This window comes from Orycteropus afer, unplaced genomic scaffold, assembly GCF_000298275.1.
Source record: "Orycteropus afer afer isolate SDZICR_OR568_19922 unplaced genomic scaffold, OryAfe1.0 scaffold00004, whole genome shotgun sequence".
Taxonomy (NCBI): Eukaryota; Metazoa; Chordata; class Mammalia; order Tubulidentata; family Orycteropodidae; genus Orycteropus; species Orycteropus afer.
In genome coordinates, this window is record NW_006921591.1 from 12,464,565 (window position 1) to 12,482,693 (window position 18,129).

General features: G+C 41.8%; 1 protein-coding gene across 1 annotated transcript in view; it reads right to left on the reverse strand.

Annotated features, from left to right (window-relative positions):
* The window catches only part of CCDC93 (coiled-coil domain containing 93), a 121,812-nt gene that overhangs the window by 7,466 nt on the left and 96,217 nt on the right, over positions 1-18,129 (reverse strand). The window contains exons 19-24 of the mRNA XM_042780507.1: positions 16,367-16,475; positions 9,444-9,526; positions 6,337-6,374; positions 4,625-4,709; positions 2,437-2,550; positions 2,030-2,187 (exon numbers count right to left, since the gene is read on the reverse strand). Coding sequence (XP_042636441.1) covers positions 2,030-2,187; positions 2,437-2,550; positions 4,625-4,709; positions 6,337-6,374; positions 9,444-9,526; positions 16,367-16,475 — 587 coding nt within the window. The remainder of the gene's footprint in view (positions 1-2,029; positions 2,188-2,436; positions 2,551-4,624; positions 4,710-6,336; positions 6,375-9,443; positions 9,527-16,366; positions 16,476-18,129) is intronic.

An 18,129-nucleotide genomic window follows, 5' to 3' on the forward strand; every position in this document is an offset into this window, starting at 1 on the left:
CAATTCTTTGAGAAGTGGACGGCCTCTTCCTTCTTCCTAGTCTGTCTCAGTCTATAAGCTGGGCTGTTACCTGTGTACCAGGTGCATTTCGCTGGGTTTTAAACACCAGTGGCTCAGCCTCAAAACTCAAGTCTACATGTCACCACAGTAGGACAAACCGACAGACAAGTTTGCATCCTGGCTACTTAGAAATCTGGGACAATCAGTTCTCATAAGTTCTTTTACCCTAGAGAGGCCTTCCCTGACCATGCTATCTAAATTAGTGCCCCCACTTAACAAAGCTTGAAATTATTATTTATTTGTTTATTGGAGTCTCTAAATGATGCAAAAGGTTAATGGCCTTGACTGCTAATAGAAAGGTTAGCAATTCATGTCTACCCACCCACAGGTTCCTAAGAACAAAGTCCTGGAGTTCTACTTCAGATAATCAGCCACTGAAAACCCAATGGAGCAGGTGTTAATGTTTGTTTTGGTTTACTAGCTTTTTAAATTTGTCTCTTCCTCTCCCTCCAATGTAAGCTCCTTTAGGATAGGGACCAGGCTTATTTTATTCCCTTTTATATCCCCAGAATGTGGTAGGAGCTGGAGGAACATTGTAAATGGATGAAAGACTCTGAAATGCCCATAGGTTATGGTTCCCAAAACTTAAATTATAAAAAAGGGAAGGAGAAATAGAGAAGGGAAAGATGAAAAAGGAAGGTTTGAATAACACCAAAAAATAACAAAACTATCAACAGGGAGAGATTATAATTTTCTTTTTTTTTAGAACAAACATCAATATACAATCTACTGAAACTAACTAAAACCATGTGGATTTAAGTTCAAAGAAGGAAGGAATTCCTGAAAATAAAGCTGTTGAAATCTGCCAAGTGATACTACAATTTAATAATAAAAAAGACAATCCAACTGAAAAAATACGGGCAAAGAACCTGATTCTTGATTGCAACGAAGATGGCAATAATGGCCAATGAGCATATGAAAAGATGCTCAATGCCATTAATCTCTGGGGAAATGCAAATCAAAACTACAAAATACCACTAACACCCACTAGGATGCCAAAAAGAAAAAAGAAAAATAAGAAGTGTTGGCTAGGATTTGGAGAATTGGAGACCATCCTTTTCTGGTGAAAATATAAAATGATGCAGCCAATGCAGAAAACAGTTTGGCAGTTCCTCACAAATTTAAACACAGAATTACCATACGACCCAGCAACTACTCTCTTAGTAAATTCCCAAAAGGCTTGAAAGCAGGCATTCAACCAGATACTTTGTACCAGTGTTTACTGCAGCATTACTCAAAACAGACAAAAAGTGGAAAAAATCTAAGTATCCATGAGGAATGGATAAATAGAATGCAGAATATCCATACAATGGAATATTCTTCAGCTATAAAAATGAAAGAAGTTGTGCTATGTGTTACAACATGAATGAACCCTTGAAAACATTAGGGTAAATGAAATAATTCTCACACAAAGGACAAATATGGCCCTTGCACTTACAAGATATTTTTTAAACTGGCTAATGAATTGACGTAAATGTTTCTGAGTGGTCACCAGGGGATGAAGGTGGGAAAATGAAGAATTATTCTTAATGGGGTACTGAGTTTCTGCTTAGGGAAATTAAAATCATTTGGGAATTGATAGCGGTGATGGTTGCACAAAATGGCAAATGTAATTAATATCACCGAATTGTACACTTTGGCAAATGTTTTGTTATATAAATTTTGTCACATTAAATAAATAAATAAAAGCCCCCCCCCCCTTTCTGGCACAATAGAGAATTAATTTTAACCAAATGCCAGGAGAGAAGAGAGGAACAAACAAAATTCAGTTGAATATCTAGTGCTTATTAGATGACAGACACATGCTAGAAGTTTTATAGCTTTCTACTGACCCTAACAGGAGCCCACCAATGAGGAAATTGGGAATGGGGATATTAGGTCACTGCTCAAAGTTACACAGCTGGTAAATGGTAAAAGTAGGATCTGAACCCAAGCCTGCCACACTTCAAAATTCACTGTCTTCTCATACAGGTTCTTAAGGCCCATCCCTAACCCAAGAACTAGGGGGAGGAGGGACTCCATATCTGGATCCCTAACAAATGCTGTTTCCAGGTGGGTCTTGATGTGGGCTGATAATGCCAATGTACTTATGAATTCAGTGTACTTAAAGTTATGATTCACTTCACACTAAAAAATGAAAACAAAGATGTGATATCTCTTAGAACACTTAGAGCCTCAAACGAGTCAGAGAACAACGCCAACCTGAAGCTATCTAGATATCACACTTTACTGTCCAGATCATACTGCCAACTTGCTATTTCCATTACGGACCAGAGGAAAGTCATCACACACTTGCTCTAGTTTTTGAAGGCTCATTTTAGGTAAGCATAAATCTCACCTATATCCTTAACGTACCCTGCCCACCCTTCCTCTTACCTCCTTAAATTCTTTCACGGTCTTAAAGTATAGTCTCTGTTTTTCTAACAATTCCAAGTACTGGTCGTTCAATTGGTCTCTTCTCATTTTATTCTCTTGCTTCTTCTTTTCCATCTATTGAAAAAGTTTGGAAAACACTGATGAAAAGGCACGTTCTGACCAAAGTCTGCAGGTACTGAGGATGGTTTGATGTTATCAGTGCAAGAAAACATCTGACAGGAAAGGACAAAGGTCCCATATTTTTCTGTCCTGTGAGTTATACAGTCTGTAAAGCTAAGGTAGGAGTCTTTGGGCGGCACAAATGGTTCTTAGCTACTAACCATAAGGTTGGCAATTTGAATCCACCTGAAGGCACACTGGAAGAAAGGCCTGGAGATCTACTTCCTCTTTGCTTCTAAGACTTTAGATAGAACATTAACACTTATTCTCTTTCTTGTACCCAGCACTGGTCTATCACTTGTATACCCTGAGTCTGCCAGTTCTGGGAAATCTGGTCTTTGAAAGAACACCAATTCTCTAGCCATACCTACTGAACTGGACCCATCATGGCACCACAACAGGGAGGGCTATGGTTTTTTTTTTTTTGGTAAGCAAACACATCCATTCAAATGAATACAAAGCAGACACACTTTTCCATTCCCGTGCCACTCAGTACTCAAATGTGATCTGGAACCCTCTTTGAGATCTGCTTTTAAGTCCATTGAATATATTCACTCATGTACAAATAGTTCTTGTGTGCCCACCATCATGGCTCAGGTGCTGTATTAACCACTGGAGATGGAGACCTGAGAAATAGAGCTCTTTCTGCCCTGGGGGTCCTGACCATCCACCTAGTGGGGGAGACAGAGACAGGGACCCAATGCAGATTCTTTCACTGCCAACACTGATGTGCCAATGGAAGGAAGCCTGGGGGAGAATGGAGTGAATTATGGGGTCAGGCCTATGTCCTTACACAGGGATGCTTCTTGTAGTAAACAGGATTCCTGTCAAAGGACTGAAAACTCTAATATATTCCAATTGTCCTTTACTGTGAACAGAGTAGTTCCTTGAGGAGGAGTGAAGATGGCCCACCACCCTGAGTTCTGGGGTTGTTTGTAGGCTCTCAGTTAACCAAGTTCTTTGTCTTCTACCCACCTCATCACTAGATCATTAAGAATAGGCCCTGTATACTCTCTAGGCAAGGAGCATAAGGTAAATGCTGACTTACATGTGTTCTCATTTCTGTGGCTGTCTTGTCTGAGAAATAGTGTTTGTCACTAATGACAGACTTTGTGAAAAGGACTGAAGCAATAGTTATTTTGAAATACTAGTTAGTATTCATCCAGAGAACAGCAGGAAGAAACTGCTGTGATGTGTTGGTTTTCCAAATACTAAGTGAATCTACTTTACTATGGCCAAAGCATGACCCAAGTACAGAGCTGCTGAGTAAGGGAAACTGCCACACTGCCCAGACTGAGTGAGTCTCTGCAAAATGCTGTCTGGTGATTCCATGCCCCTTCCACTTCTGCCCTTCTCACTCCTGACACTTCATGGGCTCAATTTCTTTTCACTTTAGCCGTACTCAGTTCAGAGGTTATTTACATTGTTTTTTTATGTTGTTGTTAGATGTTGCTGATTCTTAACTCATACTGATCCCATGCGTCAGAGTAGAATTATCTCATTTTATTTTTTTAAACTTATTTTGTTGTTGTTCAGCAAAAACATACACCAGTTCAACCAGTTCTACATGTTCAATTCAATGGCTGTGCCGTCTCATTTTTTACAGGAGGTTCTTGAAACAAAAACTCTCAAAATTCTAAGGAATAAATATCTAATGGCAGAACATCACTAATCAAAGATCCAGGGAGGAAGTCATTCTGGGCAAGAAAGGGAGCCTGCTGGTAAGAGTCAGTTTCCTCATCTGCAAAATGGGAGTAATACTACTCATAGGTGTTCATACATGATAACAGGTTAAATAGAGACCAACAGCAGCCTTTGAACCACCAGGTGTGGACAGTTCACAGAGCAGGCCCTGCCCAGTGCTGACTCAGACACACGGTTATCTTCAGGATGGAGACCACATTCCCAGAACAACCAAAAGAAGCCTTCTCCATCACTGGTGTGAAATCTAGGCTGTATTAAAGAACCAATATTCTCTTTTTAAGGTCAAATTTCAGGATTTGGGAGAGAGAAAAAGAAGCCATCTGACCTTCATTCTACTTTGCTTAATTCCTTCTACGATCTGTTCCATTTGACGTAAAAACTGGTCCCGGGAAGCAGGGGAGGCCATAGCTCTGAAAGAAAAACCAGCGGAGGTGTAACCAGCCCCACAGGATGCTGGAAAAGGGGGATCAGGACAAGGAGTTGGTCTCTCACCCTAACTGCTCCAAAAGGCAACCGGGCCTTTCAAAGCACATTGGACCCATGGGGGCCACTGGGATCCCAGGTACTTCAAGGATTCTAAACCTCAGTGGGAGGATGAAAATTAGCTGGGTTTTATTTGAATATTAACCTTTTTTTCATTTTACTTAACATGTATTTTCTTAATGTAAAATAAAATGTGACTAAACTAAACAAAAATATCTTTTACTTTGACATACAGCATGTACTGATTAAGTAATGAATTCCATTTTTAGAAATCTGAGAATCCACATCTATTCAAGATCAGTACATATTTTTGAGTTCTCAAAATGAGGGCTGGGATACCATGGTCCTTGTTTCTAGAAGAAGCAGTTAAATGATTGGATTCCCTGATGTGTTAAAACATTCCTCTTTACTCCAGCTCTGCGAGGAATCAGTATCTGAAGGATCAGAGAACATGCACATAAGGAATTGAGAATTCTTCCAAATGGTGGCAGAGAACAGAACTCTTCACAACACTCACAGCACTCAAATTGCACGGTCTCTCAATGATCAGGAAATGAGGATGAAGATGCCATTTTTTTAGGAATATCACATAATGGAACCTTATGAGAAAACTGATTTTTTTTTTTTTTTTTTTTAAATTAATAAAGCAACTGCAAATCCTGAGCCTGTAACCCATGAAGATCTTGGGCAGTTTTACCAAGGGTCACTTTCTTAGGGATAGGAGATGTTTGTGCTGGGAAAGAATGGAAGCCTGCCACACAGACAGCAACCCTGGGGCTACCCAGGAAATGGGCAGGGCAACAGGCAAGGTGGAGGCTCTGGCATGATCTAAGTACAGGAGGGCCTTGCCTTTCAATTTTTAGAGAAAAATAAACCTCTTATCTGAATAAAATAACTTAAAATATTCATTAACTTAAAAACAAAACTTAGCATAAAATTTTAAAATTCTTTCAAACAAATTATACAGATTATTTTTATGGCCTAAATTTTAAATGGGAGCTCTGGTAGCATAATGCCTAAGGCACTTGACTGCTAACCAGAAGGCTGATGGTTCAAACCCACCAGCCACTCCTTGGAAGGAAGGTTGGGCAATCTACTTCCATAGTGATACTACCTCAGAAACCCAAGGAGGGGTTGCAATGAGTCGGGTCTGACTTGACGGCACATAACAACAATACAACAACAAATTGTAAACCATCTGTATATGCTAAACAACAAATGGCATTGATCTGATTTTACCAAGGCAAAACTAATATACAAAGAGATTACAGTAATTAGTCATAGTCAAATTATTTGAAAATTATTTTCTTTCATAAGTTCTTCTTTGATGTTTTTAAAATTCACACTAACACCGTCATATCTGTACAGGAACTCAAAGTCCATGTAAATGAAAATCCATCTGTACTCAGCAGTAAGCTGAAGTGTCGGACTCGCGTATCCAGCACTATGTTGTGCTGAGCCTTTCTCAATCACACTATTACAATATGAAGGTGAGCTAAATACAAAATGCAGGGCATACCAAGGGATTTACAGGAGGAGGACTGGCATACTTACTGTGAGAAGTTTTCATGAATTGAGTTCAGCAGGCTAATCTGGTTAAGTTCAAAACAAAACAAAACAAAACAAAAGAAACAAAACATAACAAATCTTATAAGCAGAAGGTTGAGAGAGAGATCCCTATACTATCTCAAGCACTGAAAGCTTGTCTTATCTTCAGATACCTCTTCTGAAAGGAAAACACATTGTTTATGTAGATTAAAGTAACACATGAAGAAAAAAAAGGTGTAACATGCTCTTAGCCCCATTTCCTAGGGAGCTACTACCTTCCTAGCTCACAGAAAACTCTTCTTCCTACAACCCATTACCACTGTAATATAGGACAATGGCTCTTTGAAGGGTCTTAAATCCCAGATGAGAAGATGCTAAGCTAACATCAGGGATCTTTGGGCAAGCTGCCACCTCCGACCCTGCCCAACTTGCCAAATACTGTCCTTTATTTTCAAGGTACCAGCTTAGTTAGGACTCAGTCAGGGGGAGAATGAGAACACTGTTCCTTCCAAAGAATCTTCTCACTAATGCAACCCAGCTGCTGGGCAACTATGAATGCCTCCTGGGGAATGTGTCATTCAAGGCCCCTGACCTTCTATCCATCCAGTAATACATTCCAGGGAATGGCTTGGAGTCCAGAAATCTATGTCTACTTTCAGGTTGTGTCAGTAACTCAATTTGTGATCTCAGAACTAACCATTTACCCTATCTGGCCTCAGCTAGCCTGTAACATGGAAATCATATTCTTGTCCTTACTACTCTACAGGGGTGTTTCCAAGCTAAAATGTTACAATGTCACAGGATAAATACATTTGGAATAAAATAATTTATTCAAGTAAATTCTGTGTTAATATGGCTTAGAAATTAAAAGTCCAACCCTCACCCTCCATTCCTAATTTTTAAAGAATACAGTAACTTTAAACATTGCTGATCAAGAGTTTAAAACCTTCTGAGTAGTTGCTGGCCTGACCCTAAGTTAGGGCTGGCAAATTTCCTCTCATCAGTTAGGGCCCTCAAGGCCATAGTGTGGGACTGAGCTATCCCTTAGGTTTGACCTAAATCTCACAAATTGTACTAAACTATTCAAACACAAAAACACTAGGAGCTCTGGTGGCATAGTGCCTAAGGCATTTGACTATTGACCAGAAGATAGCAGCTCAAATCCACCAGCCATTCCTCAGAAGGAAGACTGAGCAAAATATGTTCATAGAGATATTGCCTTGGAAACCCAAGAAGGGGTTGCTATGAGTTAGGACTGACTCAAAGGCAGTGAGTGTTTTTTTGGTTTATTCAAACACTGGAGTCCCTGGGTGGTGCAGTTAATGAGCTTGGCTGCTAACAAAAAGGTTGGAGGTTTGAGTCTATCCAAAGGCACCTTGGAAGAAAGGCCTATCTACTTAAAAAATTCAGCCACTGAAAACCCTAGGGAGCACAGTTCTATTCTGACACACATGGGTCACTATGAGTCAGAATCGACTCAATGGCAACTGGTATTCAAACATTTATCAAGTGTCTATAATGTGCCAGTTGCTGTATAAGGCCCTGGATACAAAGAAAAATAAACCTCTACTCCTCCTCAAGAAGAACCCTCTATACCTCCCAAAAAATCCACTGCCATCAAGTCAATTCTGACTCATAGTGACCCTACAGGACAGAGGAGAACTGCCCCATAGGGTTTCCAAGGCTGTAATCATTCATGGAAGAATACTGCCACCTCCTTCTCATACAGAAAGGCAAAAACTCCAAAACCAAACTCACTGTCATCAAGTCGATTCCAACTCATAACGACCTCCATTGCGTTTCTGAGGCTGTAAATCTTTATGGAAGTAGATTGCCCTATCTTCCTTCCACAGACCTTCTGGTTAGCACCCAAATGCCTTATCCACTACACCACTAGGGCTCCTTGCTAGTAGTGGGTTTGAACTGCTGATCTTTTGGTAAGCAGCCATGTGATTTAATCACTGTGCCGCCAGGGCTCTTTACATCCTATCAGGGAAGAAAGTTACCTCATTTGACTGACAGCAGATAATAAAGGTGATAATAATTACAGTTCCTTCAAATTGGGCTCAGGTAAAAGATAAATAAAAGATAGTATCATTAGAATGGTAATTAATGGAGGCTGCAGGGTAATGTCAAAATGAAAAATTCCTGTCAACCTCAAGGTGAGGAGGTGAGTGGGGAACTAATATGCATTGAAAATCTATCAGGGGCATGGAACTTTACAGTTATCTTCTCATTCTATCTTTACCATCTTCATATGAATGAAGCAGATGCTATCTCCACTTTTCAGGAGAGAATAATGAAGTCCAATCAAGACCCAAATCTACTAACTAAAACTTATGTTCTTTCCACTACACTTGCTACTGACATAACTGGTATTTTTTTTTTAAAATTTTTTTTTAACATAGCTATATAACCCACTGCCATTGAGTTGACTCTAACTAACAGCAATCCCCACAGGGTTTCCAAGGCAGTACATTTTTTCAGAAGTAGTAAATCTTTTTGGAAGTACTTCCATGGAGTAGGTCATGGGTTTGAACAGCCAACCTTCTGGTTAGCAGTCAAATGCTTAAGCACTGTGCCACCAGAGCTCCTTACATACTGTATACTTGCCCCTAATCACTTCAGGGCAGCCCTGAATCACAAATCTATGTAACTTGAGAGCATCAACAGAACAATAAAGAGACTGCATGTGTCAGTGCTTATGTTAATCCCTTTGAATTTTATAATCCTTTTGCCCATGCCTGTTGCCTGCTACTGATGAAACAGGTATTTCTCTACATAAACTATGACAATCCCACCATCCCCATTTCATTTAGCTGATTCCTTCCTTCTTTAAAATTTGGAGAAAGTTCCACCAACTCTAGGACCTCCTCCATTAGCCTCCCCTACTTCACTTTTATCATGGCATTTCTCATGCTATGAAAAGACTTGCCTACCAGTCCCTTCATCTCAAACAATGTGAGCTCCCAAGAACTGTATGCTTTCTGACCTGGCATATAATAAGTGCATCTTCCACTTAAACTAGACCTATCCTAGACATCAAGTTCATTTAGTCTTCCCAAGGTCAATAGCACTGCTTATCTATTATTTTTTTAAATAAAGATTGTTACCTCTTTTTCCAAATAAACCTTTTTATCGTCCAGGGTGTTATATAAAGTGAAGAACTGCTTGGTTTCTTTGTGGACAGCTGAAACTAAATGCAAAGAAATCACATGAATAAAGAAATGTATTAAAAGGACTCTAAGATACCCCTGTTCCAATGAAGTATACCCCTAGGACTCAGGTCTGCCAGAGCAGGGCATTTGCTCTGTCAGGTCTGTGCAAAAGCCCCAGAGCATGTGAGAGTCTTTAGCCAGCTGATGCAGGCTAAGGGCTCATGGCTAGTTGTTACTGGCCCAACCAAAAGCCCAGTGAGGGACCAGAAGAACCTCCATGTAAGGGTATGGGGCAGGTGAATATCTCAGAAATCCTTCAAGTGAGGTTTCCTGGAAAGAAGATGGCAAAGGTGAGGAGGTCACAACACCTCTCCCTAATGGTACAACCTGAGATGACAGGAAACAATAAAGTCTCGCTGGTCGACAAGATTTTCCAGGTACTAAAGAAGCATTTAAAAAGTCCCAGGGACTTCACCCAAATTACAAAAAAAAAAAAAAAAGATAAAGTACAAAAAAAAAAGTCCCAGGGAGAAAGAGATAGATGAGCCATGCCTGCAGCTCAGAGAAGCTGGGAATCAAAGTGATGGGGGAAAGGACCTCAGTATGAGTCATGGGTTGGCCTCTCGTGAGCTCTGAGACCATAAGCAAATTACTCCGCTCAGGAGACTACTCCCTAACCTGCAAATGGAATCTCATGATTTGCCACCTCACAGAGCAGTTATGAGAATGGAGGTAATGTATGTAAATGATGGTGGGCCACTTCTTCTGGGTAACTTCTCATCACCTGTGAACACTCAGTTCTGCAGTCAGTCACCTGCCGAAAGAAGACTTCGTGGGCTAGCTAAGGTGCCTAACCTGCATTTCTATAGCATCACACTATAGAATTATACTTACATACTATACTTTTCTCTTTGTATGGCTTTCTCTCTTCCCACACCTCTAGAAGCAGGAGCAACAGTCACTTTCATAATCCCAGTGTTTCCATAGTTGCTACTGTTAGTTGCTTTTGAGTCAGCCCCTGACTCATGGCAACCATGCACAATGGAATTCAATGTTGTCCAGTCTGCACTATTTCCATGAATTGCAGATCAAATTCTATAGTGTTTTAACTGGTTGATTTTCAGAAGGAAAAAATCCTTGGCCTAAAATAAGTTCTCAAAAATATCTACTAAATGAATGACATACCTATCACAGGGCAGAATAAGTGCCTAATAGATATGAATTCTTTTTCTATTCTTGGGAACAGCTATAGGAGGGGGAACTTACAGTTATCAAGGTGTGGTGAAATGAGTTCCTTTAAATGGCCTTTTATGTTGGTTATCTGGAAAAACACTTTGAGAGATTTTTTTCCCCTATGACCCAAGGAGTAACTTTTGACCTTGTTTTCTACCCCAGAGGGTTTGTTTCATTTCCTCAGTAAACTATAAACAACTTGGTTTGATACTTTTTGTCTGGTCTTGAGCTGCAGCCTGCTGTGTGACTGGTATGCACTTGCAGGGACTGGTCCATACACTATGCAAATGAAATGATTATGTACTATACAAATGAAGTGACTATAGCCTACTATGCATATCAAGTGTCTGTGGCCTACCAAGAGGAGACTGGCCAGTTTGTAGTCCCCCTGCTGGGAGAGGCTAAGTCTTGAAATTGACAAGGAGTTGTGTGTATGTGTGTGTGTGTGTTGTTGTTGTGTGCCGTCGAGTTGGCCCCGACTCAGAGAGACCCCTCCTTGGGTTTCCGAGGCAGTATCACTACGGAAGTAGATTGCCCAACCTTTTTTCTGATGAGTGGCTGGTGGGTTTGAACCAGCAGCCTTCTGGTTAGCAGTCAAGTGCCTTAGGCACCATGCTACCAGAGCTCCTGGTATATTTATACATATACATACATACATACATACGTATAGTGGCTAAGGCACTTGACTGCTAACCAGAAGGCCGGCGGTTCAAACCCACCAGCCACTCCCCGGAAGGAAGATGGGACAATCTACTTCTGTAGTGATACTGCCCTGGAAACCCAAGGAGGGGTCACTATGGGTCAGGTCTGACTCAATGGCACATAACAACAACAACAACATATATATACATATATATATATATATATATAAATATATATATATCCAATTTAGGCTTTTCAGACAGAAAGAAACAGGAAGACAGGAAACAGAAGTAGCAGAAAGGAGAAAGAAAGCAGAGAGGCAGCAAGGAACTTCCTAAAAGAGCTGTAATATAGATGAAGTGCTATAACGTATTAGACAGCAAGAGCCCAGAAGGAGCCTCCAGCAAAGTTGGTGGTGACAGGTCTGGAAAGAGCCCTGTGGCAGAGCCTCAACAGGAAGGCCAAAGGCAGAGAGGCCTGTCCTGAAGGGCTGAGAGGAGCTTGTCTTGAGGGAGCCACGAGGAGCTGAGAGAGCATCTGGCAGTGAAGAAGGGAAGATGTTCTCTCTTCTTTGGCGGAGCTTACAGACTTTCCCTACATGCTTCTTCATCCTGATCCTGGGTTGTAGCCTGTTAATCCTGATCCCGGGTTGTAGCCTGTTAATCCTGATCCCGGGTTTGGAGCCTGTTAATCCTGATCCCAAGTTGTATGCTGTTACTTCCTTAATGAACCACTTAACTCTGAGTATGGTCTCTGACTTCTGTGTGGCCACTGCAATGTATTATCGAACCCAGAGAAGAAGTAGTGTGCCATGGGGAGGGCAGCTCTTATCAGAATTGATAGAAGTTGAAGGAGGGTGGCATGTCTGACCTCCACCTCATAAGGATCAGCCTTGGGCTGATTTTGATTTGCACTATTCCCCACCCCCCACCGAAGTTACACAGGTTCTAATATTGCTACTACTTCTCCCACTATTTTACACAGGCTGCTAATGGCTTTCACCATGAAATTAATCTGCCTCTCTGTCCTCCTTCCCTTATTTACTCCTCAGTTAAGAAGAACAAATTATAAACCCAGCTGACCAAATGCTAGGAATGTAGGTGTGCCACATTCACCAGAGAATGCAATCATTAGGGTAAAAGTGTTACTATCCAAATATAGATTGTTCAAATTCCTTCTGTGTGTGGAGTAGCCCCACCTGGCCTTGGAGCCTGTGTAATCTCATCACTGCTCTAAATTCCCATATCTACCCCGATGGACACAAAACTCAGAGGGAGACAAATCCCCAAGAACTAGATTCAGAATTAAGCTTTAAATCTTAAGTACACATGATCCAATTTAGCTTTAACTAAACACCTTGGCCACTACCCATCTGTCAGTTTGCATTTGCTTTGATACTGGATGCTATATCATAGATATTTCAAATACCAGCAGGGTCACCCACAGTGGACAGGTTTCAGAAGAGCTTCCAAATACTAGAACTGTAGGTGTACCACATTCACCAGAGAATGCAGTCATTAGGGTGAAAAGGTTACCATCCAAGAATAAGAAGAAAGTCCTGGCAATCTACTTCCAAATAGCCAGTGGAAACCCTGTGGATCACAACAGAATATGGTCTGATATAGTGCTGAGAGTGAGGGCCCTGATTTTGGAAGGCACTCAAAACATACAGTGGCTGCAACAATGGGCTCGAGCCTATCAATGACTATGAAGATGGTACAGGGCTAGCCACAGTTTCATTCTGTTGCACATGGAGTTTTCATGAGTCAGAGCTGACTTGATAGTAAGTAACAACAACAAGATGGTGATGTCAAACAGTTCTCAGACACTGGCTCATAACACAGTGAGACCTGGCTTCTCATGTGGCTCTTGGTTCCCTGTCCGCAGGCTTCCCTCTGGGGTATCAGGGATGGAGCAGCAGAGAGAGGAGAGGCACAGTAGGCTGCGGGCACTTTAGGTTTCCTCTGGCTGCCATTAACATTTTACCTGATTCTTTAAATGAATTCGTCAACTTTTAACCTTGTTACCCAGTAATATCAGGCAGTGAAGCTCAAAGACTAGCGACTGGGGCTATCTGCTGTGTGTAGTATGTAGCAATAGAAGTTAATAGCCCAATACAAGTATGTTGATATAACAGTTTCAAAATGTCCCTATCAAAAGATCTCATTTGTATGAAAATTACTTTGTAAACTACTCTGTGTGAAGTATTACTATGTTTGCTAAAACCTTTAGAGCCCAAACCCACTGCCATCAAGTGGATTCCAACTCATATTGACACTACAAGATAGAACAGAACTGCCCCATAGGGTTTCCAAGGCTACCACATCTTCCTCCCATGGAGCAGCTGATAGGTTCAAATCACTGACCTTTTGGTTAGCAGCCAAATGTTTTAACTACAGTGCCACTAGAGTTACTTAAGCTTTAGAACAGTGACACTCAATCTTGGCTATAAAACAAAATCACCTGGGCAGCTTTTAAAAATGTTCATGAGCAATTAAATGAGAATTCCTGGAGGTGGGACCTAGGATATTACCAAGTAGCTGAAATAGAAGATCACTGATGTAAATAACTGGTCAGCCTTTCGCTTTCTTGCCCACAAATGTGTGTCAGCCTTACCCCACTCAGGTCAAGAACTGAGTGAGGGTTCCAGATATTTGAAAAGAAAAATAAAAGAAAAATTTGATACAGGTATTTTAGTGCAACTTGTTGGCTATGTCTTTGGTGCAAAAATGTCCTCATCAAAATGACTTTTTCATCTGTGAAATTCACTCTGTGAAACATACTGATATAAAGTGTTATTATTACTAGTAGCTTTAAAGGAAGCAGGGCTAGTAAATTAAAGGGAAAGATTTAATTTAAGATAGAAACTATTTTCTAAGAGACTGCCATTGTTACCTGTTTTTAATCATCTGAATCAAATGTTAGGACTGTATTAAATGTCAGGACAGTGGACTAAGACATGTGAAAGAAACATGATTCCGGATTCTTTAAATAAGGGCAGCCCTTGAGCTTGAACCAGGATTGATGTTTGAGAAGCCAAGACCTTAAGGCAAAGTCTGAGCTGGATTTTGAAAGGAGAGAATTCTGGACATGGGGAATAGCTCATGGGTCAGGATGCAGATGTGCAAGAAGGGGTGGCACCAAGTGACAGCGGGGAAGCTGAAAGCTTATGCCAGGCCCATGAAGGGCTTTGAACAATATATTTAGGCTTCAAAATTATCCAAGAAGTTATGGGGAGCTACTGGATATTAATGATTTTAATGCAAGTGTATAAAGTAATCAAATTTATGCTTGAGAAAGTGCTCTCAGATGACTATAGAGAAGGGATTAGACTTTGGGCACAGATGAGAAGCAAGTGACTGTAATAGTCTAGAAGTGGATTTGGATAGTATTAGGAAACAAAACTGGGAGAGCAGTGAGAGTCGGAGATGATTAACAGGTATCCAGCTTGGCTCAACAGTGACAACAGTAACTGAGTGGAAAATGGGAGGCAGGGCAGACTTGGGGAAGAAAGGCTGGATTCAGTTTTATACATGCTGATTTTGAAGTGTCCAGGGGACATGCAAAAAATAGGTGCCCAGAGGAAGGGGTGATTCGTTCTTGCCCAAAGAACTCATAAGGGGTTACTGATGGTATCTCACCTGGATCTTGAAAGGTTTTATCTAACACAGGAGAAGGAAGCCCAGGCCCAGGGCAGAGGAAGAGTCAAGCCTTAAGGTATGAAAGTGTGTGATATGCACCTTGGAGAGAACAATCATGGGAGAAAGAAGGGTTGCTTATGCACAGGGAGACAGCTCAGGGGGCAGGAGTGTATGGAGGGATGGACACTGGGAAGAGGTAACTATGGGAGGGAAGTGGGAGGGGAGCTGTTGCATTGTGGTAAACTGTGGTCAATGATATGAGACAAAGTGTATGTGAACTGCTGTATGGAAGTGAATTTGCTCTGTACATCTACACCCAAATCACAATTAAAAAAAAAAAAAAGAAGGAAAGAAAGTGTGATATGCTCTGAGGCAGTGTGCAGACTAAGGAGGCTGGAGTGAAGGTTTGTAGGGATCAGAAAGGAGGCCTCACAGAGTGGGGAAGATTTGGGGCACATGGTAAGGAAAGAGGCTTTATTTGGTGGGTCTCAAGGAGCTCCTGAAGATTTGTCAGCAGGGAGAAAAGCAGCATAAGCAGATATATGGATGAGGGATTGGGGAATGAACTGAAGACTAAATCCAAAACCAAACACACTGCCATTGACTGGATTCTGACTCATAGTGACCCTATAGGACAGAGTAGAACTGCCTCTTAGGGTTTCCAAGGCTGTGAATCTTTACAGAAGCAGACTGCCTCACCTTTCCCTGGTGGAGCAGCTGGTAGGTATGAACCACGGACCCCCTGGTTAGCAGCCAAATGCTTTAACTACTATGTCATCAGATTGCAGATTAGCTATGGCAATTCAGCTTAGATATGCTGTTAAGAACAGATATGACAGGATCAGTCTGAACAGAAGAAATGACAGCTCTTAGGCCCATTCTGAACCTGAGAGACCAGTTCACTGATTTCAGGCTGAGGAAGATCCAATCCTGGATTACTAGGTGATTATGATGCTGTTAAAGGCTAGGCCACATCAGGAAAAATTTATAGTGGAGAACAAAGATGAGTGAGGACTACTAGTGATGAAGGAGACAAGATGCTTCATGTAAAGTTAGAAAGTGAATTGGGAGCACAGAGAAGGGCAAATGGCCAACCAGGAAAAATGTTGGTTCAAAATGTTACTCTAAGAGCTCAAAGAATCTGTCCTTGGAAAGGGTAGTAGGAGTCCCACAGTGCTGCCACCAGGATTATGGGTCACCCATCATGGGTGTGACTATGATGAATGAAGCCATTTCCCATGGTGGCATTTACAGACTGAATAGTGATGCCCTCACCACTGTGTTCAAGTGGACAAACCCCTCAGTGCCTCCAGTCCCTCCCAGTGCCACCTTTAAGAGCTTGTTCATGGTTGATGCACCTACTCTGGCGGTAGAGTTCAATAAATCTCTTCTGATACTGTATTAGCTCTGCTCGGCTGGGTACTTCATCAATCTTGCGGTGCAAAATTGCGATTTCTCGATTTCTTCGTGCCTAAATGTAAAATGGAGGGGGAGACACACTGTTTAAAGGCCTTATGGGGGAGCTAAAATATCGCCCCCTCCAATCTGGGCCCAACCATCCTTCTGGATTGCAGGCGTGACATTCTGCCAAAGGCTGGGTGTCCTTGTCTCAGGTTTTGACTGGTACACAGGAGAAGCTATGGCTGTGAACTGGAACCCAGAATTATCAAATTAGTGGGTAAAGAAAGGAGATTCTGAATCCTGAATGGGAAGGGCTTTTGTGCACAGAGCCCCTTGCCAGCCCATCATACTACAACTGATTCCACCAAGTCTGGATGGGGAATAAGGAACAAAAGGAATGTTTCCCAGATGACCAATGTCACTCTGCGACTCCAATTCCAAACCCCTTACCCTCACTGAAAAACCCCTATGGCTTACTCCTAAAATACATTCCCAGCATTACCTCCCTTCCATGGACTGGGGGTATATTAGCCAGATTACTCCACTGACTGCGTGGTGGAGGCTCAGTGTGGGGTGCAGGAAACCTCAGGCCCCTGAGGCAGGCAGCTCTAAGGGAATACCCACCGCCTTCCCCAAGGGCAGCTACAAGCAGGAGGGAGGAAGTCCGTAGCCCACATGCCACCTCTGCCACTCACTGATGATCTGAGGACCAGAAGGGCTCTCAGAGCCGTCTTCTGTCCTCATATTCTCCCACTCTCCCCTCTCCTATCTGGCTTTACTTGCAGCACTATATTTGGTCTCGGAGTCACTGGGAAATAAAAGTCTCCAGGTAGAAAACCCACCCATTTCTGCCCCCAAACCCAAAACAGAATCTCTGTTCCCCTGGTTTGGAGAGATGCATTTCTCCTTTTGGCTAAGGCTGTGTGGATGCTCTGACTCCTATTTTTTCAGGAATCTTAAGATAAAATTATCCACTCTTTCTATTAGATCTTTAACCCCTTCCTTTCTACTAGCTCCTCCCCATCAGCATTTAAATATGCTCAAGTCCCTCTCTTCTTAAAACAAAACAAAACAAAACAAAAAAACCAAAAAAAACCTCCCTCACACTTCATCACTTTTCATTTACTATTCTCTTTCTGTTCCCTTTTGCAGACAAACTTACTGTAAGCCATGTAGTGTTATGGTGCAAATGGTTAAATGTGTGGCTGCTAACCACAAAGTTGAAGGTTCAAGCCTACCCAGAGGCACCTTTGAAAAAAAGCCTTGGCTATCTACATCCAAAAAACCTGTTAAGGAGAACAGTTCTACTCTGACACACATTGGGTTGCCACGAGTCAGGGTCAACGCCATGAAAATCGGTTCACCATGCTTTCTTCTGAGCTCTCTGCCCAGCTTCCATGAGATCTGCCTGTTGTCCCCTCTAGTTGCTTGGTCTCCTCCTTTTCCCCTGCCTGTCCTCACATGCCATGCTCACCACAGCTTAGCCCCAAGGCCTCTTGCCAATCTGTGTTTTCACAGCCTCAGTTATCACCAACACAGTACTGACAACAAATCTCCAGCTCAAATAGTTCTGAGAGCCATTCCTGCACACTCATTCCCTTCTCAGGCATTTCTACTTGGTTGAGTACCCCAACTTTTAAAAGCCCCAATAGATCTCATTAATATTTCTATTTATACTTCCACCCTGTTCTTCCCCTTTATGCTTTTTCTCAATTAATGATACA